General features: G+C 38.3%; 4 protein-coding genes across 9 annotated transcripts; 3 read left to right on the forward strand and 1 right to left on the reverse strand.

Moving 5' to 3' along the window:
• Positions 1–1,106: 1,106 nt before the first annotated feature.
• On the forward strand, positions 1,107–6,480 carry LOC135586910 (uncharacterized). 3 transcript variants are annotated; one of them, XR_010476531.1, is made up of 9 exons: positions 1,107–1,309; positions 1,928–2,043; positions 2,996–3,168; positions 4,405–4,498; positions 4,803–4,913; positions 5,076–5,165; positions 5,365–5,493; positions 5,779–5,864; positions 5,982–6,020. XR_010476531.1 is itself a non-coding variant. In XM_065081259.1 (9 exons), the coding sequence occupies exons 1-9, from the start codon at positions 1,120–1,122 to the stop codon at positions 6,168–6,170; spliced, it is 972 nt and encodes a 323-aa protein (XP_064937331.1). In that variant the 5' UTR covers positions 1,107–1,119; the 3' UTR covers positions 6,171–6,480. The 3 variants fall into 3 exon arrangements, 2 of the variants coding, with proteins under 2 accessions (XP_064937331.1, XP_064937330.1); XM_065081259.1 differs by lacking the exon at positions 5,365–5,493 and adding an exon at positions 6,124–6,480 and having other exon boundaries at positions 5,982–6,046; XM_065081258.1 differs by lacking the exon at positions 5,365–5,493 and adding an exon at positions 6,137–6,480 and having other exon boundaries at positions 5,982–6,046.
• Positions 6,481–6,913: 433 nt separating this feature from the next.
• LOC135587168 (uncharacterized) lies at positions 6,914–9,362 on the reverse strand. The gene is made up of 3 exons (XM_065078236.1): positions 9,142–9,362; positions 8,013–8,122; positions 6,914–7,338 (listed from the first exon to the last, which is right to left on the reverse strand). Exons 1-3 carry the CDS (start codon positions 9,317–9,319, stop codon positions 7,057–7,059), a joined length of 570 nt encoding a protein of 189 aa, XP_064934308.1. The 5' UTR covers positions 9,320–9,362; the 3' UTR covers positions 6,914–7,056.
• A 1,025-nt stretch (positions 9,363–10,387) lies between these two features.
• On the forward strand, positions 10,388–13,378 carry LOC103993658 (kinesin-like protein KIN-14O). 2 transcript variants are annotated; one of them, XM_018829934.2, is made up of 11 exons: positions 10,395–10,521; positions 10,613–10,890; positions 10,971–11,054; positions 11,125–11,277; positions 11,363–11,469; positions 11,552–11,739; positions 11,803–11,967; positions 12,040–12,261; positions 12,348–12,385; positions 12,474–12,601; positions 12,672–13,378. In XM_018829934.2, exons 2-11 carry the CDS (start codon positions 10,731–10,733, stop codon positions 13,248–13,250), a joined length of 1,824 nt encoding a protein of 607 aa, XP_018685479.2. In that variant the 5' UTR covers positions 10,395–10,521; positions 10,613–10,730; the 3' UTR covers positions 13,251–13,378. The 2 variants fall into 2 exon arrangements, with proteins under 2 accessions (XP_064934309.1, XP_018685479.2); XM_065078237.1 differs by having other exon boundaries at positions 10,388–10,890.
• A 4,793-nt stretch (positions 13,379–18,171) lies between these two features.
• LOC103993657 (sodium/hydrogen exchanger 1) lies at positions 18,172–26,724 on the forward strand. 3 transcript variants are annotated; one of them, XM_009413806.3, is made up of 14 exons: positions 18,172–18,520; positions 18,623–18,744; positions 21,100–21,197; positions 21,944–22,003; positions 22,111–22,157; positions 22,246–22,440; positions 22,539–22,585; positions 22,804–22,870; positions 22,988–23,088; positions 23,215–23,316; positions 23,903–24,041; positions 24,130–24,192; positions 25,323–25,406; positions 26,053–26,724. In XM_009413806.3, exons 1-14 carry the CDS (start codon positions 18,341–18,343, stop codon positions 26,386–26,388), a joined length of 1,641 nt encoding a protein of 546 aa, XP_009412081.1. In that variant the 5' UTR covers positions 18,172–18,340; the 3' UTR covers positions 26,389–26,724. The 3 variants fall into 3 exon arrangements, with proteins under 3 accessions (XP_009412081.1, XP_064934310.1, XP_064934311.1); XM_065078238.1 differs by having other exon boundaries at positions 18,224–18,520; positions 22,246–22,356; positions 26,053–26,522; XM_065078239.1 differs by lacking the exons at positions 18,172–18,520; positions 18,623–18,744 and adding an exon at positions 20,259–20,413 and having other exon boundaries at positions 26,053–26,522.
• The last annotated feature ends 308 nt before the right edge of the window (positions 26,725–27,032 follow it).

Here is a 27,032-nt window from a genome sequence, read left to right on the forward strand (position 1 = left end):
TTTCTCGTGCTCGTTCGAAGCCGCGCTTTTGGGAATTCGAAGTAGGCGTGCGTCATCATTCTTTAGAATCTTCTGGAATTAATAAATCAATTTACTTTTTCTAATATTTTTTAAAGGTTTATTTCTTCTTGATTGATTTTTGATACACGTCATCAAACTACTAGATTGGATGTGTGTATATATACACATAAATACTAAAAAAAAAAAAGTATATCATATTTTTATATTTCTTGAATTCTAATGTTTTTTTTGATAAATTTCTCAAAATAATCACTTTTTTATACCTTTTTTCAATTAGCATCTCCTTATTTATTTATTTTATGTCCATCCTTATTTTCTAAAAGATTAAATTACTTTGATCTTCAACCTGTCGATCATCATCTTCTCCTTTGCCTCTATGATAGCAAATGTCTTACTATATTCGTGCTCGATGAAGAGATTGTTAGATGATGACGAGGCTCTTTCCTTTTTATTACTTTTATGCTCCAGAATGAGATTACACCGGTGACTATAAGAAGACAACCAATAATAACGAGGTAATACTATCAATGAGGAGGTTGCTTCAACTTTTAATTACTATTGAACGCCAATTAGAGCTTTTGCTCGATGGGATTCGAGCATTTAAAGGTGCGCTATCCAACCTCTAGCGAGGACGATCGAACCTCTTTTGTAACTTCTTTGATACTTAAGAAAAGCTCGCAAGTATTAAATTAAACTACAAGATCGTAATCGATTAGATCAATCGTATCACGATGGGGCTCTCGTGTTGGGACGACGATAGTAATAAGGAATGATGACGATGACAAAGAAGAGAAAGAGAGATGATGATTTTATTTTTTAAGAAAATAGGATGTGTTGAAATAAATGAACAAGAAAACATTAATAAAAACAGTAAAAAATAATAATTTTTAATTAATTTTTTTTTATGGATATATGAATGGAATTAAAGATATTCGATTTATGCCTTCGTTACTTATCTTAAAAAAATAAATGTCATATTAGAATTCGGGAGCAGTTTGCGAAAACTGTAAGGGTAGATAAGTAAAAGCGGAATGATGCAAAGAGAAAACATGTCTTATCCATATATGTTGGTGGCTACCGACACGTCGATGCAATCAAATGGCCGTAGGAGTCTCGACGGCGCCAATCCCCACCATAATTCTCCGCCATCGTCTCTGCGTTCCTCTCTCTCCTTCCGCCTCGTCTCCGGCGAGCCTCCCCTTTCTCCGCCCTCAAAGTAGGCAACGCTCTCCGGTCTCGATGTCGCGCGCTGGCGATTCCTCCTCCTCCGCCTCTTGTCCACCTACCGGTCAGTGCATCCGAATATTCCCCCTCGCCTTCATAATTCCTTCTTTTTCTCCCGTTCGATTCGATGCATATCTCAGAATGCTATCTTTGGAAGGAATGCTGCGTTGTTTGTCGGACGACTGGGCTCCAGTCGTCGCTGTGATTGCTATAATTATCAGAAAGGACCAATTTTTTAGATTGTTCTTACAGTAGATCATTAAATGGGATATAAGATATAGGGATTGGATCAAACCCGAGGTGAGATGGGGGCAAGCTAAAAAGGTTTTCCTTGTTTGGCATACTGTGTCAACCTAAAAATGTTATATAACTATCACTTCATATCCGAGTGGAGCCAAAAACACTCGTATATTTGTTGTTTAAGATTACCCTCATGTCTCCTTTATCCAAATTTATGTAGACTGCTTCTTGACATAATTATCCACCCCATTGTTGAAACAGGAATATTAGTCTTAATTTCTGATTATTCGAACTATTGTTTTTTGAATTGTATATTAATAATTTATGACATGTTATCCATTGATGTTAAATAAGGAGCTTAGTTTTGCATATTTAACCTAATAGAATGTTTCATATATGATTGATGTTATTTGGCTAAATATATTTGTCTTTCTGATGGCAGGAATACTAAATGATGGTGGACTAAAAATAACATCTCCTGGTGTAATTGGACAAAATGATTTATTAATTGTGGGACCCGGTGTTCTTGGTCGCATCGTGGCTGAGAAGTGGCATAAGGTTGGCTGAATTACTTGAAGAGATTACTTAAAACTCTTATCATTTGTTGATGTCATTCCGAGATCGATATTCCCAGCATATGTACCGAAACAGTTTTGTTTGTGCCACTGTGGTCTGCTTGACATAGTCTTGGATTAAAGATACTGCTGAATAAGACTACTTTTTTCCCCTCAGAATGACAAAATGACATTTATCTGTCCAAAATAATTTTGTTCACTCAGAGATCCCCAAGGGGGGTCCAACCTAAGAATTTGAATCTATATATGAGAGCAGCAGTGAAGATATACTATGATGCTTTCAACAAGTAATTTATGAATTAGCTTAGTGTTGGTTGTGTGCTTGTAAAGTCCTTCAACAGTTGATCCCAAGCCCAGAATGTTGTATTGTCAATTAGGTAACTCAGAGCCATTATTAATCTTTGTAGGAACATATATGAGCGTTGATCTTTACCAAGTAATCGTAGCTCTGTTCAGAGCTTGAAATGATAGGAGAGAGTACATGTGCTCATCACCATAAACTCATAACTAAGATTTGTTTTCATGTTGTTTTATCCTAATGGATGGATAGGAATCACAGACTTGTGTTAGAATTAAACTTGACTAGAGATAAATAACATTTTCTACACTCAAACTGAGAGAGAAGGTTATTGTGCTTTCTCAATGGGAAGATCATTATGCCAGTCTGCCGACAGTATACTTTCTTTTAGGATATTTAAGCAATCTGGATGTCCACTTTTGAAATTCAATTGTTATTTACATATGTCATCTCTAACTTCCTATATATTTGGATATCTATATTATTCTTTTCCTTTTTGCAGATGCAACGTCTTCATTGGTATAAAATATCAAAATGTTTCTCATAATGCTCTATTGTTGCAAATTTTCAGAACCTTCAAGTGCTATGACAATCTGGTTTGGAATGTTATTATATTATTCATTTCATCATTGACTAGGAACATCCAGCTTGTCAGATTTTTGGATACACGATGACCACAGATCATCATGATGAATTGATCAAGCTTGGGATCATTCCTTCTTTGAAGAAATCAGAGCCTACTAACAAATTTCCTTATGTTATATTCTGCGCGCCTCCAACTCGGACCCCAGATTACCCTGGTGATGTCAGGTAAAGATCATACTCTGGTTTTATGATCTGAAACCTTTTTCACAAATAAAGCATGCATAAGTTTGCTTTATTTACGAAGTCTTTTTTCTTTGTAGTCAGAAGCATGTCTTGGTATATAATATCTCCCTAGAAATTTCAGTAAACGTTCTTTATATTTTCTAATGAAGGTGATGCAAGGTTATGCTTGCTTTTCTGATATTGAACATTGAAATTTATCTAGGAATTAATGTCGCACATTTCTCGTTCATTTAAGGTTCTGAAAAACATGTTAAGGCATTCTAATCACCCACTGGTTTTCTTAGCATTATTCTAGAAGTTTATCAATTTGCATGAACTTAAGATTTGATACCATGTAGGAAATGGACACTCTTGGTTTGAATCCTTGTTTCCTTTAGCTCAAGTTGTGTTGACCATGTAGCACAGCAGCATGTCACAATGCATTTGATACTGAAAGCAAACTGTGGATAATACGACAAAATTATTATAATGCTACTTGTACATGCCCATAATATCACTAGAAACTCTTCTATGACATATACAAAGGTCATGAGGTCTCCAGCTGATCAAACACCCAAGCGCAGGACAGACAGGTTATGGCAGTCTCTAGAACTAGCCATGGTGATAGTGATTGTAGAGAATTTGTGTGTCCTGTATGAAGATCCGTACTGATATGAATTATCTTAACCATCAACCTAGTGAGAAAGCATCTCATACATAATGTTCTCAGATGTTGTCTGTGTTCAAGCATTCAATTCTGGACAAGCATGACCGGCACATATCCTACACCTACCTAGATTTGTACATCGGTTTTATTTGAAGTCACAAACCTGATTGAAACTGCATTTTGGGAGTGACACTGCTACAATTTTAAAGAGAAGAGATGATCCTTAAAATTTTGAAATATCCTGCAATGAGTTTTCACATAAGGAATTTCGCTGCAATTGGGACTTATGGTGTTTCACAGGATGACACTTTACATCCTAGTTTGACATGGGATGCTTCCTTTTTCACTGCTGAATTGCTATTACTTGGATGGGCCCATGTTCTTACTTACCTTAGGGGATGCTCTAAATTATTTGGTTTATGTTAATTTTCTCTTTTTTGACCATTATGTGTTTTGTGCATATTTTTTAAGTGAGAATTAAGTTGTGGGGTTATGAAGAACATTTCCTTTGTTCTACTTATTAGAGAAAATTCTGGACATGGATAACATGTATGACTTCTGACCACATGCAGATTAGCAGCATCAAACTGGAGTGGTGAAGGTTCTTTCCTGTTTACATCAAGTTCTGCCGTATATGATTGCAGCGATAACGGTTTTTGTAATGAGGTATCGGATCACAAGCTTAAGATATTTCTCTGTAGCAACATATTTGTTTTCTACTTCCTGAACTCCAAAAAATTGTCTTCTCTTTACTGTATTTCATCTGAACTCCAAATTTCCTTGAACATACTAGGCAGTAAATATAAGTTTGCTATTATAATGTTTCTGTTAGATCATTGGTAAGAATTACTTCATTATTCCCTGATATAAGCAAATAACAGAAGTTCATATCAATGTAATCGAATAATATATGTCATGCTCCAGAACGAACATTATGCAACTTATAATATGCTTTTGCCTTATCGTGTAGGACTCTCCTGTGGTGCCTGTTGAAAGAAGTCCGCGGACTGATGTCCTTCTAAAAGCAGAAAAGGAAGCTCTCGACATTGGGGGGTGTGTTGTAAGGCTAGCAGGGCTATATATATCCTTCATGCAATTCTGCAGATTTTCTTTTAATTTATGTTTATATTAGTCAGGAAACTAGGATTTTGTGCAGGATGAATCTGACTCCACTTTTATCAGTTTTTGTGACTACCTATCATTGGATATTCTACCATAATGTTATCATCTTAACTATTTATACAAAGAAGATAGAGGTGCTCATGTGTATTGGTTGGATAAAGGAACGGTTGATGCTCTTCCGGATCATGTACTAAACCTTATCCATTATGAGGTTATAACCTTTACCCTTTTTAAATTTGTTCTATGGTTCCACTTTGTGACTGTTGTTCACTCGATTTTGGTCCATCTCCAATGTAGGGTCAGTTATTTATGATTTTGAATAATATTATGAAATTTATTCATATCATCGACGAGGAAAGTATTTTACAGAAAGCTTGTCCTTTTTCTTTGACTGCACTTCATCAATACAGATATCTAAGTTGCTTGATTACGTGTGGAACCTATTTTGCATGCATCCACTGTATTCTACCTTGATGAGGTAGTATAGCATCTCAATTTGCAAGTGACGGTACAAGAGAATTGTTACTAAGTGAGACAAGGTGTGAAAATTTTATTTGAACTGTTAATTCAAAAGCATCTATTAAGGTCTGATTTATTCATTATTTTTTTTGACATTGGCTAATTTGATCCCATGTAAGCTTAGCCCTGAATTTTTTTTTAGCAAGCAGAAGGATTTCTTTGTTCCCTTGTTTTTTGACTTTTTAGCAAAGTGTAGATCTCCACATCTAATGCTGCGGATGGTGATCTTACTTAGGAGCATAACTTGGCCAACTGATGACTGTCTCTTAATATTAATGACTCAAGATGAACATTATACTATGCAGGATGCTGCTTCCCTTTCAATCGCAATCATGAAAAAGAAGCTTCGAGGTCGAGTTTTCCTCGGTTGTGACAATCATCCTTTATCGAGGTTGCCTTACAAGGAGTTTCTTGTTCATCTGTTTAAATTAAATTATCTGGATGCAACTACATCTGTTGCTCGATCGATGATTTTATTTCTAGCTTATCCAGAGTGTCTATGGTGCAGGCAGGAAATTATGGATCATGTGAACCGAAGTGGAAAGTTCAGCAAGAAGTTCTTGGGATTTACAGGCAAGTTTCTAGATTCCTGGATCATTGCCTTCTGAAACATAAAACACCCTTTGTTCATGTGAAAACCTTGTAATTAGTTTGTTTTTCCAGGAACCAATGGTCCATTGGGGAAGAGGATGAATAACTCAAAAACTCGTGCCGAGATTGGATGGGAACCAAAATTCACAAGCTTTCCCCAATTTCTGAATTTGCTATGATCTTCACCCATTTTTCTTGCCATTTTTCAGTTTTTTTTTATTTTTTCAGATGATTTCAATCTGTTGTGTAAAAAGAAAGCAATTTAATTTCCCCTTCTCTTAAATGGGTAGATGAGTGTTCTTCCTGTTGTCAATACCCAGTAAGAAGCCTGTTACTGATGGTCATACTTGTGGATTTCTGTGTGCACATTGATCAATAAGTTGCTCTCCGGTCTTAGGACTTGATTCTGTGCTTCACTGTTGGTGTTACTTCCTGCGTGAAGGATATTTTGGTGGTGGAAGGTGTAACACCACCAATTTAGTAAGAGAACTTATGTTGATCCATAAGAAATTGGTAACTGTCCTACTATTAATTTGAACTTGGCATTTTTCATGAGTGTTATTCCATCAGATTGATATAATGAAATGCTTAAATAGAAAAGAGATTGTACATTAAAATTACCACTGGATTGTCTCACATGTATCTTACTAAAATTAAACTCTAGACTTTGTCTGAGTCTTGACAAAAGCATCAAACACTTTTAGATAGGCAGAATTATAATACCCCTGTCAAGCTTATGTGAGAGATTGTAACACTTCAATTAATCTATAAAAATTAGACGAATATACTATTATTATAATGATTGCAACTCCTAAGATATTGTTTAGCTGATAGTGCTCTGTCAAAAGATTGAAAATAAACTGAGCATATGGCAGCCTCGACCATTCTGATCGGCATGTGATTGCAAATGATAAGCCATTGATCACCAATGGGATAATAATATAAACAGATCTTGAATAGAAAACTACAACTTTTAAGACTTAATAATGTAGCTACTTTTGAGAACTTTCTATTAAACCTTCTAAGAGCTGCTCAATTCTGTACTTCATAACAGGCTGACCAGATTTGGTCTTCTTGAACATCTTTTCCCTCTGGACCTTCCTTTTGGCTTCAGCTTTTGCCCTCTCTTTCTTCTTTGCTTGGATGATTGCCTCCCTTTCAATCCTAGCCTTTTCGTCTTCTGCATGCTTCTTCTCATATTCTTCTCTCAAGCTCCGCAAACTCCTCTTCTTTGGTTTTCTTTGCATATGCAACTTTTCTATTTCATCTGCATCCTGCAAAGGCAATAGGATTCAGCATGAGAAAAATGTAATACCAACCACCATGCTGACAAACAAAACACAAACCACATTGGTCATGTCCCGAAAACAGTCCACGGATCATACATCCACAATGACCAACAGCTGATACCATAAAGTTCCGGAACAGCGAAGCTGTGCTTTCATTGTGGATATACCATCAGTCGATAAATAAGGATGCACCAAATTCATTACACTGCTAATCAGGGAAGCACTTTGAAGATCGTCATTTTACTGTTTTCTCGGATCAAAATGCAACTGCAAGCGGATCACTCAGCACTTGTGGATAATTTGAAAAACAGAATTTCCTTTTATAAAACAATGAAAATTTTGGAATAAGAAGAAAAAAGAGACCACACAAAAATAACACCATGAACATATATAGAAAAATAGAAATACTGTGACCTTTGCTACTAGGATCCTTTCATGGAGCCCACGTATAACTGCATTGACATGACATGACTAGCATATAACTTTATGTTGAATTTTTTTGGTATAGTGAGAGGAACACTAGTATGTGCACCTACAACTATTTCCAGTACCCAAGTTCGTGCAATACAACCAGTAGCTCATGATGTTTCATTAATCTAGAAGTACATTTCATCTAACGTCAATAAAATAACTCTAGAGAAGTACAAAAGATAACATACCTTATCATCTGAAGTCGTTGGCATATGATCACTCGTCAGGTTTTGTTGTTTTTGTGTCTTCTTATACTTAGTCACGTATTTCGCGTTCCTATAGAACTCTCTTTGCTTTTCTATAACCACAGAACAAATAGATACGATGTCAGCCATGGTAAAAGGCATAAAGACAACTGGTCCTAAAAACAATCAATAAAATGTAGTTCTACATGCAAGGGGAAAAAGTGCTGCAGAAGTATAAGTCTGTAAACATAATTGTGCTGAAAATGATGTGTATTACTCTTAACAGAACAGAGGACCGGCAAAAATTACTTCGATACACTCCCAGTGAAGACAGAAAATGGTGGCAAGAAGTTTCCTGAAAGCCTCTTAACGAGATGCTTGTTTAACATCTCGTTAAACTAACAACCTGACATTTTGATGTGGTAGATAATAATCAACAATAGATACTAGGACTGGTTTGAGTGGCTAGTCTTTCTGTCTCAGTGCCCTATCTTTACACATTACTCAAATAAGGTATTCTTGTTTAACATGCCCCGACAACAGGTACTTTCATTTGATAATTCTTTACCTGTAGGATCTAAGGATTTGGAAATTAATAGTAATCCAATTGATGCATGCCTGGCACAGGGGCATACCAATTGGTAAGGCATGGAATGGTACCATGACAAAAAGCCATCACCCCCCATGTGTCAGCAGGGCAATTCGTTCCGTATCAGAAGATAGAGTCACTCTAATATACGCATTCCTTATATATAATGTTGCAGCTCAAAGGTAACAAAACAGCAGAAATTAAGTAAAACCACAACTTTTTCCAATCAATTGCACTGGTTCCTACTAAGCAGAACTAGTTTTTGCTGAGGAAAGGCTGATACGAAATGGAAGCACACACGATCAAGATCAAGTAAATATCGCAAGTAATATCTGATGACAAACCCTAATCTACCAGAACGATAAGTGTAGCAAATCCACATCTTTTTTGCTGCCTAATAAAATTTCCAAGCCAATGAGCTAAAAAGGTCGAGTTTGCTTCTCATCGATGGAGCTCCATATCATCCGCATCGCTTACAAACGGTCGACCACCAAACCTTAAGAAGCCCAAGAAAATGGGAGGTAGGGGAAGACGCGCTCTTACTTATAAGGGCGGGATTGTATCCGGAGGGCCTGGATTTGGCGTTGGCGAAGGCTTCAAGAGAGAGCCCCTTCCCTCCTAACCGCTGCTCGTTCCTCTTCTGCCGCCTCCAGCGACCCTTCCCATAGCTTTCGCTCGTCCCTTCATCCCTACCACCGCCGCCATCGTCCCGTCGCTTCATCTTCCCTACCGCTCTCACAATCTCCGGCCTCCACTAAAAGCGGTATTTGTCCGGTCTTCATCGGGCCGAACCGAACCCCAATTCGAATACGAAAACGAATTCGAACCGTGACCCGACAGGCGGATCGGGTTGGGAATCGGGTTAAACCCGACTCTGACCCGACTCCGACTTCTAACAATCGTTTAACTCGAGCCGTTCGATTCCGACGCCGATGATTTTGGGATAATAACTCATCTTACGTTAGAATCGGTCAAAATTTTAGATGTATTTGTGGTTTCTTTAAAAATAGAAAAAAAATATTATTATTTTCTTGATCTTCGTTCTCATAAACAACAATGGTGGCGACTCAAATCGCGTTGAGAATATTGAGATGGATGATAACACAAAGACAATCATCGAAATCACGGGTAATTGATCCTCTATTCATTTTCAGTATTCATTTTTGCTGCATAATGTGCTTGTAAGTGTAGTTGATTTGTTCGCCAAACCTCTCGTAAAGGGTTGATCACATCATGCCCTAAAGTCGTCTTACGATACCTAAATATTTCTTTTCTCTTACATCATTTAGGTCCACAAAATGTCACAGTAGATTCAAATCGAATTGTCCAAATTATATACAATTATATACACAATTATATATATATATAATAAAATGATTATTTCTATGATGACGAATTAGATCATACAGAGCACTTAATAGTAAACAAAGTTTAATTAAGGTTTCACGCTCCTTCAATTAATTCTCACATGATACGCGTGAGGAAGAAGCTGCCTTACCCAGTTGCGTTAACCCAAGCGTTTACCGAGCTCATTTGAGAGAGAGAAGAGGAGATAGCGGACGCCCATCATCATCGAAGACTCTGCTGTTCTCTTCCTCATCGGTGTTCCAACCTGCAGGAAAACCGGGCCAATCGCATCCATGTCGCGCCATCATCTGCTGCAGGATTGCCGTTAACTCCAAGGCTGAGTTCCTGACAACCACGGTCCAATTCACAGTCAAAGAGAGAGAGAGAAAGAGAAACCCGCTCCCATTAAACTAGAGGAGCTCCTCGGATGCTCATCCTGTGGCCACTTCTCGGGCGTCACCTTCTCCTCCCCCTCGTGCCATTGCTGATTTCTAGGTTCTTGGGAATGGTGGAGAAGCCTGAGAAACACCTTTTTACGAGGCCTTGAGGAAGGACCTGTCTTGTCTTCCCCACAGAGTATTGATCTTCTCTCTCTCTCTCTCTCTCTTCCCTCCTTGTTTTGTGGCATGGAATCTTCAATGCCCGCTTTGGACGCCCATTTTTGCAGGATAGCTAGCTTCTTCTTCAGCTGAGAACCAAAGCTTCTGCTAGTGGATCGATCGAGCTGGTCTCTTGTCAGTCGGATGAAGGACAGAGTGGTGGTGTGAGAGGAACTGGTGGTGGAGATGGTGCAGCAGCTGCACAGCCTCGGTTTGGATCTCTCGAGCGGGACAGCGACCGAATCGGAGTTGCCGGCTACTCCCTCGGTGGTTTACATGGACGTCAACGTCGTCCCCGAGCATGACAAAGAAGGACTGGCATCCACGATCTCCAGCCTCCAAGGCAGTAGTATTATTTCCTCGAGAGCTTCCGTTGTGGCGCATTCATGGCCGCCGACTAAGACCTTTCTGGTTCTGTCTCTGCAGTGGAAATGTCGGAGTTGAGATCGAAGCAGATATACCTCGACGCTAAACGGCGAGAGGCTCTCGACAAGATACTAGACATCAAAGGTGATTCGCATCATAGCTTGCATCTGCCACTGCATTTCCTTCTGAACCAGTCTGGTTTCTTGCTCTGCAGGAAGCATCAGGGTGTTCTGCCGAGTTAAGCTCATGGATGAGAGAAAGGCGGCGTCGCCCATCTCCACCGAAGCAGACAAGATCACTGTTCGATCGGCCGGAACGAGGAAAGAATTCGTCCTCGACCGGGTGTTCCACCCGGAGTCAACGCAAGGTGATCGACCAAATGTTCTCCTCTTCTTTTCTGGGAGAAATCTACGCATGCAGCTAAACGAACAGTTCCTGGATTCTTACTGCAGAGGATGTCTTCCGAGAAGTCAAACCGATCCTGAGATCTGCGCTCGATGGTCACAACGTCTGCATCTTAGCATATGGTCAGACTGGAACGGGGAAGACGCACACAATGGTGGATCTTCTTCTTCTCTGCTACACGCCGATTTTATGCCTTTCTACCAGATGATGCTGATCATGGAAGTGTGATTCTTCAGGAAGGAAACAATGGCCGTCCGGGGATCGTTCCTCGAGCCATAGAAGAACTCTTTCATCAGATTTCTCGGGACGAATCAGCTTCGTTTACCTTGTCGATGAGCATGCTTGAAGTCTACATGGGAAGCCTCAGAGACCTGTTCGTCCACAGGCGATCTCCAGCTCGAGTCACGCATTGGATTCCTAAATGGTATGCCGCCCTTATCTTGTACGCCCATCATCATCCTGCTAATCACATCGTTCGTCTTGGCAGCAATCTCAGCATCCTGAGGAGCAACGACGGCACGGTGGAGATCGAGGGACTCACAGACGTGCAGGTGACCGACGTGAAGCAGGCTCGCCGGTGGTATGCCAGGGGGAAGCATGCTCGCTCTACCTCCTGGACTAACGTCAACGATGCCTCGAGCCGGTCGCACTGGTGAGCTGCTCGGCTGTCTCGGATCTACGAAGCACTCGGTCATCGTCTCATTCCTTCTGGTTCCGAGTGTAGCTTGACCAGAATTACCATCTCTCGATCGAACGACGCGGTGGACGGCACTAACAATCTTGTTAGCAAGATTTGGCTGGTGGATCTCGGCGGCAGCGAGCGCTTACTGAAGACAGGCGCCACCGGACAGACGCTGGACGAAGGGCGGGCGATCAATCTATCGCTATCTGCGCTTGCTGATGTTATTGCTGCTCTAAGAAGGAGGCGCGATCACATCCCTTACAGGCATCTCCTCGCTGTAATCCTTGTCACATTTGCATCGCAGATTTGCTGTCTCTCGTTGTGATCCTTCTCTGCACGTATACTTGCAGGAACAGCAAGCTCACTCAGCTCCTCAGCGACTCGCTAGGTGCAGAACCTGCAACTGAGTTCAGAGCATCGATGGCAATTCTGATAAGGATCTTTTGGTACTAAGTTTGCTGCTTTGGTCTTCGTAGGAGATGGGTCGAAGGTTTTGATGATCGTGCACGTCAGTCCTGGCGAAGACGACGCAGGGGAGACTGTATGTTCTCTGAGCTTTGCTACGAGAGTCAGAGCTGTGGAGGCAAGCAGAGAGCTGTCAGAGGTAACGTCTTCCTGCTTGATGTAATGCCTCAATCAGTAGATTCTTAGCCAGCGATTCCTGCGTGGCTCAGGACACCAAGAAACGGAAGCAGCAGCGCGTCGCAGAGCTCGAGCAGGGAGTCCAAGAGGCCGAAGAAGAGCTGCGGAGGGTGAGAGACCAGATGGAGAGGACCGCGAAGCTGATCCAGGAGAAGACGAACACCTTGCGAGTTGATCTAAGGGGATCACCGAGAAGCCCCCTGACACTAAACCCTGTGGAACTCGACGGAGGAGACACCAAGACGGCAGAGAAGCCAGTGCAAAGGGCACGCGCAGCTCCGGTTCCTCGTTTCATGTCCTCCACGGCGTGCAGCCGGCGGCGGCAGCAGCAGGCTGCAGAATCACTGGGCAGGGCGAGAAGGAGATCGACGGATTTCCGTGGATCGCAGTCGCACAGCTGCTATCAAACGTCAAAGAAGATGACAGTGGCATACAGGCGAAGAGATCCGCCATTGTCATTGCAGTGTAATCCACTGAACGTGAGCCACGACAGCGTGGATTCAAGGGGATCCTGGTCATCATCGAAGACCAAGAAGGTCTCTAATTCTAATCCTAATCTGAGAGTTGCATTGCATCAGCAGCATCGAAGAAGGATGTCTGATCTAATCTAAGTCGATGTTTGGTGTAGAGTAGTTCGCCTAAGCCGCATCTTTCTTCTTCTCTTCCTCGAGGAAAGGCATGTATCAATGAGATGGCTTGATCATTCTTTTGGCTATGTCAATGATTCCCTTTGCTTGGCACTGCTGGTTGTGATCATGTTTTCCTGTGGATTTGCTTGCAGCTAAGCTCATATATCACACCAAGATGATTGATAATCCATTCCTTCGGATATCATTTATCATTATAAATCTGAATCACAAATCAAAAATGCTCACACTTAAAGCTATATCCATTCTATCCCTATAAATCAACTAAACTGCTACTAATTTCAAATGCTAGAAAGCATGGTGAGCCACATGCTATGGAATCATGAGACTTGAAGAGAATGGGGACAACCTAAAAGCTTGGGTCCTCTGATTAATATATACAGATCCTATATTTTGTAGTGGGATGTTGGATCCAAGATGGGTGGAGGATAACATCATATTCTAACTGATGAAATGTTTTCAAGTAGATGGCTGAGCCCCCACAATTGGCAGATGGTCAAACTGTACTATATGATTCCAATTTAAAGTACAATTGAAGAGGATAGTTGAGATGTGAGAAAAGGACTGAAACCTAGCAAGAAGACAGTAGAAATTCCAGATCTAGTAGCTCTGGCTCCATCACAACACAATCCAACAATAAGTCTACTGCATATTTGTAGTTTTGCTATCAGAAATTTCTGTAAACAAGAGAGATAAGACTTTGAGCTATTGATTATCTCAATGTTGAATTTGCCTATATTAACCTCTCACACTATCCTTTTCTTCCTCCTATTTGTTCACATTTGCTTTGAGGTTTTCCTGAGAGAGATTATTCATGCAATATGGATATCTGTATCTACCTAAAACCTTATCTGAATCTGTATACCTCATGCATCTGTATCATAGCCATATCAACACAAGTAACTACAAATCTTTATATGCATTTAACATTCTTGCATGACTCATTGCACCTGACTTGGGTAAAGAATTGGCTTTCTCACTATCCAATCCTATCAGACAAGCCTTCATTACATAATACCATGTGAAAATTTACAATGAAGAAACATATTTGATAGTATTTTGCTTCTTCCCTAAAAAGTTTGAAGGATATTGAATGCTTCCAAAGTGCAGGGTGGATTAGAATCAGCATGTTTTTGGTTCAAGAATAAAGAAGATCATGAGAATAAAAGAGAGTTTCAGTTTGAAGCATTGAACTTGGAAGTGGAAACCATTTCCACAGTGCTTCGAAAAGAATCTACATTTCAAACCATCTGACTACTCTGTTTTATTTGCAAAGTAAAAGGAAAAAATCTCACTAATTTAGCACAATTAGTTAGGCAATTTCTAAGAAGTTTCAAATGCACACTATGAGGAGGTAATAGGAAAAGAAAACACTACTAATCGACAAAAAAGCTGAAGTCTTGCAAATCTGAAATTAAACCTAAAATACATCCTGATAAGGTATATTTTGGGGTCAGGCCACATTACGATTGACGCCATGTCACGCTACAGTAAAGTCAACAAGAGGAGCACCCCCAAGTGCTAAGCCAGAATCCATACCAAGGTGTTGCTCGGTACGTCCCGTCCTGGAAAGCCCGGGATGGTGCCGCATGGGGTCGTTACGCGCGCCCCGGGACGACGGCCACATAAAGATACCATCTCACCGCTCGAGGATCGATCGTCACGCCAAACCCGCGTACGATCGACCCTCGTACATTAGTATAAAAGCCTCTGGTCGACATCCCCAGGGGAAAGCAAAACAAATCAACCCACGACTGATTTGCTCGTCGGGGGCGGGGGAGCCACTGTCGGCAATCACCCGACGAAGGCCATCCTTGCAGGAAAGCAGCCACCCTCGAGCCACGAGTATTCCGACCTTAGAGTCATCGACCAGCGTCCCGATGACGAGCCATCAACCGATATCCGGACTGAGAGACGCTGATCAACACCCTGGCAATGACACCTCAATTCCAAGGGCTTGATCGACCTTGGCGACCAGCTCAGCCAACCGAAAACTCTCGACATCGACCCGAGGACCGGGCCATGCTGACTCATAAGTCACGGCGCATCAGTTCCTCAACATTTTTAGGCCATCCTTGTAGGAAAGTGGCCACCCTCGAGCCACGAGCATTCCGACCTTGGAGTCGTCGACCAGCATCCCGACGGCGAGCCATCAACCGACGTCCGGTCTGAGAGACACCGATCAACACCCTGGCAACGACACCTCGATTCCAAGGGCTTGACCGACAACATAGCTGAAGTCTTGCAAATCTGAAATAGTTAAACCTAAAATCCATACTCTCCTGTAAGTTCCATGAACCCAGCCGATGGAAGACGATCGCTTGACAAAATGATCGGATTACATATCACAAATTACTAATTGGAAGATAAACGATAGAAATCTCATGTCACCTTAAGGTCCAAACGCACAAAGGGGTGTCAAATCTGGGGCCAGCACTCGTCCGATCGATGTGGACCTTCTCGACAGGACAATTATCAGGTTGCAACTCCAACGGCCCATCGGGGAACATCGCCGTCCGATCGGCGGAGGTCCAGGGGAGGCTGCCGTCCGTGGAAAGCCTCACCGTATGAAAGAGTCGAGAAAGTGAAGAGGCGCTCCTCCGCCTCGACTTTGAAGACAGCTCGGATCACGAGATGAACGGTCTTAAACTGAGATGCGTGTTCACGAAGACATCTGAACCGTTGGATGCTTCTCCGGGACGAAACGAACACCAGCGTGAGCGGGGAAACGCTTAAGCGATCCCATAAGCAAGTCCTAAAATTATTTTTATTTAAGGAAACATCCTAAAATAAATATTTATCTTTAAATTCAAGTTTAGCATATAGATATTGTAAAATCATAAAATTATTTTTTATTAGTTTTGAAGTTACTAATAGATCATTATAACGTCTTGTCCACATAATATTTATGTGTTTTGTCTATAAATATTAATTTAAGATTAATTATATATTATCTCTTATAGTTAATTATTTTTAGTATCTGAATTCTTATATTTTTTAAAATTATATTAAAATTTTTATACTTATAAAAATAAAATATTTAATCTCATTTATTCTTATATCGTCAACTCTGTTAATAAAAATATCACACATATTGTTAGATACACAAAATGATATTAAAACAGAGTTTACAAGATAATTTCATAGTCTATTCTCACCATCCAAAGAATATATATATATATATATATATATATATATATGAGTTTTGTTGGGAAACAAAATTAGACAAATAGTGCTATTTAATTACTCCACTTTTCTCTCTGTACTTAATGGTTTTGTTAGGAAGTAAAGCATTCGATAGAAAAAGAAAGCACATAAGTTATAGAAAGAAAAAGTAATATCGATAAGAATAGATTATAAAATTATCTTTTTACCCCTTTGTTAGCATCATTTTTCATATGTGACAACACGTGTAGTATTTTTATCAATAAAATCGACAGCATGAGGAGGAATAAGATTTAATATTTTATTTTTATAAGTATAAAAATATGTATATAACTTTTAAAAATATAAGAATCAAAATGTTACGGATAACTAATTACATGAGTAATCTATAATTACCTCGTTAACTTGTAACATCAAGATTACCATCTTTAAATTCAAGTTTAGCATATATATATATATATGTATATATATATATGTATATATATATATATTATAAAATCATAAAAATTATTTTTTATTAGTTTTGAAGTTACGAAATATTGTCCACATAATATTTATGTGTTTTTGTCTATGAATATTAATTTAAGATTAATTACATGTTATCTTAGTTATTTTTAGTATTTTGATTCTTTTACTTTCAAAAATTATATTAGAGTTTTTATATTTATAAAAGTAAAACATTTAATCCCATTTATTCTTATGACATCGACTCTATTAATTAAAAATATGACACATATTATTACATACAAAAAATAATATTAAAATAAGATTTAAAAGATAATTTCGTAGTATATTCTCACTATCCAAAGAAAAAAAATAAAAAATAAATTTTGTTAGGAAATAAAATTAGACAAATAGTACTATTTAATTACTATACTTTTCACACGTAAGTTATGGAAAAAAAAAATTAATATCGATAAAAATAGATTATAAAATTATCTTTCTAATCCTATATCATTTTTCGCACGTGACAGCATACGCAATATCTTTTTGTTAACAAAATTAACAGTACAAGAAGGAATAAATTTAAATATTTTATTTTCATAAATATAAGAATTCGAATATAATTTTTAAAAATATAAGGATAAAAATATTAATAATAACTAACTGATTAATTTGCAACATCAATCTTTAAACTTTACACGTCAGCCGTCATGCCATCAATCTTCTATAATCTCATACTACAAACGTTGCGTTGAATATATATATATATAGCTAATTAAAATTTATATGGTCAAAATTGTTACTTCCTAACTTCGAACAGCTAAGCCGCCATCGTGTCAAACTTGCATCGCTTCATATCGAGAATCTCGTGAATAATGTCATCTTCTTTTTCCTTTCATTATTAATCATTAATATATATATATATATATAATTTAATTGACGTTTATAATGATAAAAATGAACATAATAAAAGAAATGCCACTTTCCAGACTTTGCACGCCTGCCGCCACCGAGTCAGACGTTCCAACTCACCGTGCCGGAAATCTCGTGATCGATGTCCTTTTTCTCCTTTTATTTTTATAATAAAAAGAAATTAAATTTCTATTTATTGACAAACATATATACAAAATAAGGATTCAATAGATATATATTTCAAAATACATAATAAAAAATATTAGCGAAAAAATGACAACCACGAACGTGTCACGATGGCTTCTTGTGGACACGTGACAAGCCAGCAGATCAACTGCAACGTAGAGGACAGCAAACACATTCTGCCTCGGACGGATTCCGGAAGCTAAAATTGGCCGTGCATATATGCCCTCTATAATCATTGACAGCAGCCCACGGCTTCCATCTCCTCGCGGCCAAGAAGCCGAGGTTGGATTCGCATCGCCTTCTACGCTGAGATCTTTGTCGGGAGTGTTGTGGCCGGGGGGAATGCCATGGCCTTCGGTTGGGGAGCGGTGATGATGAAGCTGGGGCTCTCGAGACTCGAGGCCTCCGATCACGCGTCGGTGGTGTCGATCAACATCTTCGTGACGCTCATCTGCGCCTGCATCGTGATCGGCCACCTGCTGGAGGAGAACCGGTGGATGAATGAGTCCATTACTGCTTTGATCATCGTGAGTCTCCGCTTGCTTTTTTCTTGTTCCGTTGGGGTGAGATGGGATCTTTCTGGTTTTTGGCCCAAGAGATGAGGTGAATCGGGGTGGGTTTGATCGCAGGGGCTGTGCACCGGCTTCATAATTCGTCTCGCCACACGAGGGAAGAACAACTCTCATATAATGGTGTTCAGTGAAGATCTCTTTTTCATCTACGTCCTCCCACCGATAATTTTCAATGCCGGGTATGTTCTCCTGTGCTACATCGATTCGACTTGTTCCTTCTACTGCCCCCAAACAGGTGATCTGTAGGTTTGCTCATCTCATCGAGTTAAACTGCGTCAAGGTTGGTTTTTTCAGATGAACTATGATTGTGATGTTGGGTTAGTTGAACTGTTACTTTGTTGCTCTGTTCATTAGCTGTGTATGTTGGATAAAATTTCTTTGCTTCAGACATGAACAAGGTGTTATTACTTTTATGAATCACACTATTAGGTAGTTTCTTTAGTTTCACTTGATATTGTATATCTAACCAAATTTGTTCTTGTCAATCTAGCTAAATGGGAATAAAAGTTCCAGGAGAAAATAAAAGAAACGAATCCCCCAGTCAATTCTTGTGCTACCTTCCCTGAGGGCTGTGTTTGTTCTGGTTTCTTGAGGAACACTTCTTTTGTTTCAAACACAAAATCTATGGGAAACTCTGACTAATTCATGTAGGTACTGACAACTAGGTTAAAAGAGTAATTTTATATCATGAAATGCGTGGCATTGATAATGTCTTGTGATATGAGGTGTTTGATGAAGCAGGAGAAAGGTATTCATACTTCTTCAGTGAAATATCCAATCTAAAAGTGATTAACGTGATAGGGAGAATCAAGGATGCCCATCTTGTAAATGCAACTGAGCATAGTGTCAGTGCATATCTACCATGTTCATTTACCAATTCCTAGCATATATCTTCGTATGATAACAACATGAACAAATCTGCATTGAGCCAATGGCTGGCAAGTCCCATCATTATATCAAGCATTGTTTGATCTTACTGGAGTCTTAGCAGTGTTCACACTAAGTATAGATGATAAATTGCTGAAGTAAACATTGAGATTTGATATCATGTTGGCAGATCCATCGAGCACAGTTTAAATGTCTGTCCAAACAAGCTAGTGTTGTCACAATTTAGAACTTGTTGAATATCTTAAATTAGCAAAGATGGTCACAATTTATTTATTTTTATTTAAAGCATTTGATCCTTTGTCCCAGTGATGATGAAGATGAGTTCATTTGTCATTCTAACACGTTAATTTTGACTATTTTTGTCATGGCTCCAGTAGCCTAAGCCTGATTACTTGCATGAATATGGCTTAGCCACTTGGCTGAAATGCCAAACGTCAAATATTAGGAACAGACCATCTAGTTGATATCCTTTTTAGGACATCACATGTGGCCCAGCTTGCTCATGTGGTCTACGTGGATGGTCCACAACTTAGCTTTCCTATCATCTTCAAGGATCCAAGTGGAAAGCAATTATGCTACTTGCATGGAGTGGGTGCAGAGACATGTCTCAGAAAGCTCAAGTCTAAGTTACCAATAGTAGATGAAAAATTTTGTGTATACAGGTCCAACTTTTTGTTTCTTGTAGTGTGGTAATCATGGTCTTAAAATCTCACTAGATTTGAGGATTTGGTCCTTGAGTGGCACGGTTCATGTTCCTTCTGTGGCATGAGAATTTTAGTGTGTGTGGCACCAGGTATGTTCCCACAAGAAAAATTAATGGTATAGAGCAATGTGATATAAAGACGTGTGTGATGCAGCCTCCTGTTTGGCATCCGTTCTCTTCTCCGATCCTGTCCCCAGTGCTGAGAAGCAGCAGTGGCGTTGATGCTTTATGCGGCTACAAAATGACTTGTTCCTAAGGTGAGTGAGTGTGAATGTAGGCTGAACAAAATTCAACCAACAAAGGCCCAAGTTTCATGCAAAATAGCCTGATTCAAGCCAATTATATTATAATATATGGTTTTTGCAGTATTCAGTTTGAAACATTGATCGTTGGGGGTAATACTAATCATCACAGTTTTTCTCATTAAACATTTACTGTTAGCTATCTGTTGGCAAAAGGAATATAGAAAAAATTGGACCATGTTCATTAACCATCTGGCATCATTTCAATATAAATAATTCATGTATTGTTTGTTTTACAGACTTCAATTTAATTTCAAGTTCAGCCTTCTTACCAACGTGTTAGAATTGGGAACTTAAGGTTATTAAGGCACATGCCTTTCATTTTATTAGCTAGTCAATAATCCACTTCAACTACTAGAAACTTGCTTTTCATATTATATTTCTTAAAATTATCAGGATTCTGTTGTTTCCTTTGGATTTATATTTATCATATGCCACTATGGATTATGGTTATTATTACCGTTATTGTGACTTAACCTTGTATAGCTAACCAAGTTCAAGCCCCTTCTTGCTCCATCATATGTGTCTTGTCTCTTGTTTTTTCTGCAAGTACACTTAGATTAACTAAACTCTTAGATTTTCGAGAAAAAATGGCTATGTCAAATATATTTAAAAAAGAAACTTGTTTGCTTGTGGACCAGGTTCCAAGTAAAGAAAAAACAGTTCTTCCGCAACTTTATTACAATTATGCTGTTTGGTGCAGTTGGGACATTGATCTCCTTCGTCATAATCTCACTTGGTAAGGAAACAAGGATTTACATGAGTTGACATGCACAAGCTTGTCTCCGTCATTTGGACATCACATTATCTTCTTCAAATAGTTGCATTTTCTAAGTTGTGAACTGGATTTTTCAGTTATACATGTTGCTGTATTTTAAGGGAAAATCATGATGTTAGCTTCTCTTTTTCATCATTTATGGTTAGTAAGTGACTCATTGATAATAATTTGCTAAAATGGATTGGAAACAAAACTAACCTAACAGACAATCAAGACATCCAAAAACATCAGTGTTGCTGATCTAGAGTCACTGTAGAACTAACGTGAAGGGTTATCATTTTTTATTGACTTAGGTTATGGTTGAAGATTATCAGCTGGTCCTGTCCCTAAAAAAGTCTAATAGGACTCTTATGAGCAAGAAATTGAAGCATACAGTTAAATGATCAAGTTCTAGCTTGTGGTTAAGTTGGTGAACTTTGGTGGTAGTATCTTAAGTAGCTCACAGGGAAGCTATGCCCTAATACAGGATCTAAGAAGTGATTTTACATGTCTCTATAATAAATTCGTATTTAAATTCTTTATCTGCCTTCAATTTTTAGGCAATCAACATATTCCTGTGAATTTCAGCAATATTTTCTTCTCTTTGAATAGTTTATGTACATTTACATGATCAGGATCATGCATTTCCTTCCTCTCTTTTGATTTTGTGAATGCAACAAAATTTACACGGTCAGGTTACTTCATTCTTGACCTCAATTTTGGTTCAGGTGCCGTGGAATTTTTCCGAAAAATGGATATAGGTGCACTAGAAGTCGGAGATTATCTTGGTAAATACTCTTGCAGTGCACTCTTTGCTTGATACTATACATAATTTCACTGACTGCTCTCTTGCTCTTGCTATTGTTCATTTTTTTTTTTTTTATTGTTTATACAGCAATTGGGGCAATCTTTTCTGCAACAGATTCTGTGTGCACTTTGCAGGTTCTCAATTATAGCAGATATGATTTACATGTTTCTTATATGAGGCAAAACATAACTGATTCTAGAATTTTTGTTACTTGAAAATCAGGTGCTTAACCAGGACGAGACACCTTTGCTCTATAGCTTGGTCTTTGGTGAAGGCGTTGTAAATGATGCTACATCAGTGGTGCTTTTTAATGCACTCCAGAATTTTGATCTGGTTCATGTTGATGCCACAGTTCTGTTGAAATTTGTTGCTAACTTCTTTTATTTATTTGCTAGTAGCACCTTGCTTGGAGCACTTGTAAGTTTTGATTAGTGAACAGTGATAATTTATTATGAACATGTCTGCTGCTTTACTGGTTATATTTTTTGGCTGATATGTTTCCCTCTGGCATGCAGACAGGATTGCTTAGTGCTTATATTATTAAAAAATTGTACTTTGGCAGGTTTGTGAAAAGAAAGTCATACTTTTCTCTATTCCGTTTTTCACATATTTTCCACATGTAGGAAAGTATTCATAGCATAGCACCATTGTAGAGGATTAAAGGTTCAATTGAATGTTGCTGTGTTTTTTTAGAACTTGATCTGATTGTAAATAAAATATCCTAAATTGGTCTTGCTCTAAATATATCTTTGCTTGCTTTTGCTTCTGACCCCTATCCAGACATTCAACTGATCGAGAAGTTGCTCTTATGATACTCATGGCTTACCTTTCCTATATGCTGGCTGAAGTGAGTTTCTTCTTCAAAATCACTATGCAAACATCAGTTTTCTTACATCTCCAGTATGCTGGATTTGGTTGAGATTAGACTGAGATCATTGCTTCTAAACCTTGATTTGTATTGCAGTTGTTGAACTTAAGCGGAATTCTTACAGTATTCTTCTGCGGAATAGTAATGTCACACTACACCTGGCATAATGTGACAGAGAGTTCTAGGATCACCACAAAGTACATTATTATTGTTTTTTTCTGTAACTATCAGCATATGTTGCTGCTTCTCGTCCTAAGCTATCTCCATTTCAGGCTTGTTTAAAAGACTAAAATTTTTTGACCTTTTATTGCTTGTCTTTTCAGGCATGCCTTTGCAACATTGTCATTTATTGCTGAAGTTTTTCTTTTTCTCTATGTTGGAACGGATGCATTAGACATTGAGAAGTGGAAATTTGTCAGTGACAGGTTCGCTATGTTTCTGATCACAACATGTTTTGCATAGGTCATACAGGTCATTATAGAACAGAACAATACAGTTTCATGATTCTTTCAGCTTTTTATTTCATTGACTAGCAGATGCCAATATTTTTGTCAATTCCTAATTGTTATATTTCAATCCATTATGTCCTTTTATGATCAAAATTACTTATTTTTTTATAATGTTCTGGATCTATTGAAATAAATAACTTTGGTTCATTCAATTATAAGAAAAGTTAAATTACAAGAAAATTTTGGTTCAAAAGAAGCCTTTTCTGAGCATGATATCAACCTTTTATTGCTAATCTATGCTCCTACAGGTATTAAGAGTGTGAAAAAAAGTGTGTCCTGATATGACTTTTGCCATCATGTGTCAGTCCAAACTTTATACTAAATAATTTTTTTTATGATGGGTACCTAATACAAAATTGTACCTTAAAATTTTCCTTTCTTCAATCATCAATTTCAGAAAAAATGCTCGAAACATATATTATCTGTGTTTTCTGCATACATTGGTTTGTTAATGCTATGTGATTGATTACCTGGGTAGCTAACCATGTCTCCTGCTCTACAGCCCAGGAAAATCACTTGGAGTGAGCTCAATTCTGCTAGGCTTGGTATTGGTTGGCAGAGCTGCTTTTGTCTTTCCACTGTCCTTCATCTCCAATTTGTTTAAAAAATCTCAGAATGACAAGATTACCTTCAAGCAACAAGTAACTTTTTCGACTCTTATTTACTCTGCTTATTTTGGACCATTTGTTTGCATCTCAAGTCTTTTGACATGTCTTGGGTTACCAACAGGTTATAATTTGGTGGGCAGGTCTTATGAGAGGCGCGGTATCAATTGCACTTGCTTACAATCAGGTCAACATGATCTTGCATCAATAAAATGGATAGCTGTTATTTTCTAGCGCAAGAAGAATTCTTTTACTGTTTCATAATTATCGTCAATTGCATGGGCATTCATTGTCTTCACTTCCTCTTTTAAATTCGAAAATCAAGAGAAAATTTATCCTTTGTTCTTGGTTTTTAAAAGCAAAAGCAGGTTTTATTGGTCAAGGTTTAAAATGTCAAATACTGGCCTGTATTGGTACCCTCTTGGACCTACTGTGTGTGTTAGGAACATTGTATACTTTGGCATCTCAGTAGGTAAAAATAAATAAATTATTGGTTAAAGTCTTGCTGTAGTCTTGATAGGCTACAATAAATTGTTTGATGTTATCTATATATTGTGTTAGCTGTGAAGCAGGGATTTTGCTTGAAGGGGTCTGTCTTTGCTTTCATTTTAATCCTTTTTTAAAATTTTTGGTAGCAGAGAACTTTGCTAATGCAAATTACGAAAACAATGGAAATATTTGAAATTTTAGAACAAAATCATCATTGTGAAACAAATGGGTGCAAATTGGATTAGTACGTCTCTTCATAGCACACGTGGTCTTTGTGCACCATGGTGGATGTAACTCAACAAATGGTGCATTCCAAGTGCCATGCTACCATATAAAATCTAGATGTGGGTCTTGTATCACTTGTTAAAAGGTGAGTTTCAGAATATGACAATGAAACATGGAGGATTTGGAATGGTAAACATAAGGTGTTAGGCAAGACTTGCCCCCACCATGTCACAGATGGCTACCCAAAAATTCTATCCCATGCCTGACTTGAATAAGCATTACTATGTTCCAAGCTTATTCTCTCTATGTGAACCATTTCTAGATTGAAACAGAATACGAGAAATGGAATATTATCATTTAAATTAGTAATAGATTCAGTTGGTACATCAGATTGTACTTGCAAGCTTATACATCCTTTTTTCTTAAATTTTTAGATAGTTGATTATATTGGCATCAAATTATGTTTACATACTGAGAAGTACTATGATATACACGTCAAGTACTGTGCATATTCTGCAAGTATATATCATGTTATAGATTATTGCTTGTCAAACAACTTGCAAGATTTTTATGCTGATAAAGTGATAAATGCTACTTCTGCAGTTCACTAGATCTGGTCACACTCAGCAGCGTGGAAATGCATTTATGATCACCAGTACCATCACGGTTGTTCTTTTCAGTACAATGGTAAGATATGTTCCATCTCCCAGAGGCCTGGTCCTAGAACAGTGTGATACTAGCTCAATTATTGAATTGCAGCATTGGCTTTGTTATAACTATGTATTGGTTTTCAGCTGTTGGATGTTGAATGCTATAAAGCTTCCCCTAGTATGTTTCATCTATTCTCTTTGGGTTTGCTTTCTCTGCCAGAAAAGATCCACTTAACTTTGTTATAATCGTTATGCTGAAATGAACTTCATTTGTCTAATGCAATGCTCCTATGATACAAATTCTAAGTGATGGTTCTTTTTTTTAAGATAAAAAAATTATTTACTTATGTAACTTTAACTTACCATCATTTGGGATCTGCTATGAGTATTTTCGTCTAGAGCATCTTATATACTTCATTCAATCTACCCTTGAAAGCAAATGATAAATATGCTGGATGTAGTATCCTACCTTTGTACAGAGGTCATGTCGGTGAGGCGCGTATGTCTTGTTAACTGGGTTTGATTTCTGATCTGTTCTTGTTCCACTAAAGAAAAAAAAAATGAATATGTGAAATTGTCTTCTTTAAGATGACCACAAAAACACATCAAATTTTTGTTGTTTGATTGTTCTAGTATGTTTGTATTTTAAATTTTATTTGCTGATGCTTTTGTTGTTTGCTTAGGTGTTTGGTTTGATGACCAAGCCTCTTATTTACTTCTTGCTGCCTCCAAACTCGAAGCACCTCACCAGATCTCTGAGTGTTTCATCTGAGCCCTCAAGTCCAAAGTCTTTCCTTTCTCCGCTACTAGGCAATGGTCAGGGATCCGAGCTTGAAGCAGCGCAATGTATACCTCGCCCAACGAACCTCCGAATGCTTCTGACAACACCATCCCGCTCTGTTCATCATTATTGGCGCAAGTTTGACGACGCGTTCATGCGTCCAATGTTTGGTGGCCGGGGTTTCGTTCCATTTGTTCCTGGTTCACCGGTCGAACGTAGTGTCCCCGAGTGGGAATAATCCAAAAAAATCATTATTCCAAGATAAAATCAAATTGCTCCTGGTATAGTCAGTACTCGATGCCTTCCAGATAGACGCATATCTGACTACGGAAAACTCTAGAATTTAGTATAATTTTGCCACTTTGTATCATGATCAACACATATTTTTAGTATCTTTGTGCATGTATATTGGATCTTGTCGAGATCTTAGCAGGATCTATTCGCTTGTATCGACTACCAATTGCTAGCAAGTGTGTATCTCTATGCTTTCAAAGGATGTATGATTTACATACAGAAGTACCTTTGCTGTATATTCAATATTTGTATTTTATGACCATGCTTTTCGGTTTTTCTCCATGCATTTGGAAATGGAAGATAGCACAAAAAGAAAGTATCCAAATTTGATCATCATCAGATGAACAGCTGCTGCATGCTGTTGAAATATATCATGTCTTTTGAGTACTGTATAAAGCTGTATGGAAAAGGTAACCATAGATGCATACATTTGCAGTGAGACAATCAAATATAAACCTGAATCAAATTCTTATTGATGAAGTTAGATTTGATCATCTTTAAGTTGACATATGACTTTTTAGGATCATCCCACCTGAATGCATACAAAATATTAATTACTTCAAGGAGTTATATGATAATTTGTTTTAT

This window comes from Musa acuminata, chromosome BXJ1-8 (genome assembly GCF_036884655.1).
Source record: "Musa acuminata AAA Group cultivar baxijiao chromosome BXJ1-8, Cavendish_Baxijiao_AAA, whole genome shotgun sequence".
Lineage (NCBI taxonomy): Eukaryota > Viridiplantae > Streptophyta > Magnoliopsida > Zingiberales > Musaceae > Musa > Musa acuminata.

What these genes read in the sequence shown, in the direction of transcription:
- LOC135586910 (XM_065081258.1), top strand. Translation starts at nt 1,120, where the DNA reads ATGGCCGTAGGAGTCTCGACGGCGCCAATCCCCACCATAATTCTCCGC. An exon ending in TGGCTGAGAAGTGGCATAAG is followed by an intron (nt 2,044 to 2,995) that starts GTTGGCTGAATT and finishes ATCATTGACTAG; the next exon opens with GAACATCCAGCTTGTCAGAT. An exon ending in GAAGTTCTTGGGATTTACAG is followed by an intron (nt 6,047 to 6,136) that starts GCAAGTTTCTAG and finishes TTGTTTTTCCAG; the next exon opens with GAACCAATGGTCCATTGGGG.
- LOC135587168 (XM_065078236.1), bottom strand. Translation starts at nt 9,319, where the DNA reads ATGAAGCGACGGGACGATGGCGGCGGTGGTAGGGATGAAGGGACGAGC. An exon ending in ATACAATCCCGCCCTTATAA is followed by an intron (nt 8,123 to 9,141) that starts GTAAGAGCGCGT and finishes CTGTGGTTATAG; the next exon opens with AAAAGCAAAGAGAGTTCTAT. An exon ending in CAACGACTTCAGATGATAAG is followed by an intron (nt 7,339 to 8,012) that starts GTATGTTATCTT and finishes TTGCCTTTGCAG; the next exon opens with GATGCAGATGAAATAGAAAA.
- LOC103993658 (XM_065078237.1), top strand. Translation starts at nt 10,731, where the DNA reads ATGGTGCAGCAGCTGCACAGCCTCGGTTTGGATCTCTCGAGCGGGACA. An exon ending in CAAGATACTAGACATCAAAG is followed by an intron (nt 11,055 to 11,124) that starts GTGATTCGCATC and finishes CTTGCTCTGCAG; the next exon opens with GAAGCATCAGGGTGTTCTGC. An exon ending in CGGGGAAGACGCACACAATG is followed by an intron (nt 11,470 to 11,551) that starts GTGGATCTTCTT and finishes GTGATTCTTCAG; the next exon opens with GAAGGAAACAATGGCCGTCC.
- LOC103993657 (XM_009413806.3), top strand. Translation starts at nt 18,341, where the DNA reads ATGGCCTTCGGTTGGGGAGCGGTGATGATGAAGCTGGGGCTCTCGAGA. An exon ending in CCGATAATTTTCAATGCCGG is followed by an intron (nt 18,745 to 21,099) that starts GTATGTTCTCCT and finishes CTTGTGGACCAG; the next exon opens with GTTCCAAGTAAAGAAAAAAC. An exon ending in TTGCACTTGCTTACAATCAG is followed by an intron (nt 24,193 to 25,322) that starts GTCAACATGATC and finishes CTACTTCTGCAG; the next exon opens with TTCACTAGATCTGGTCACAC.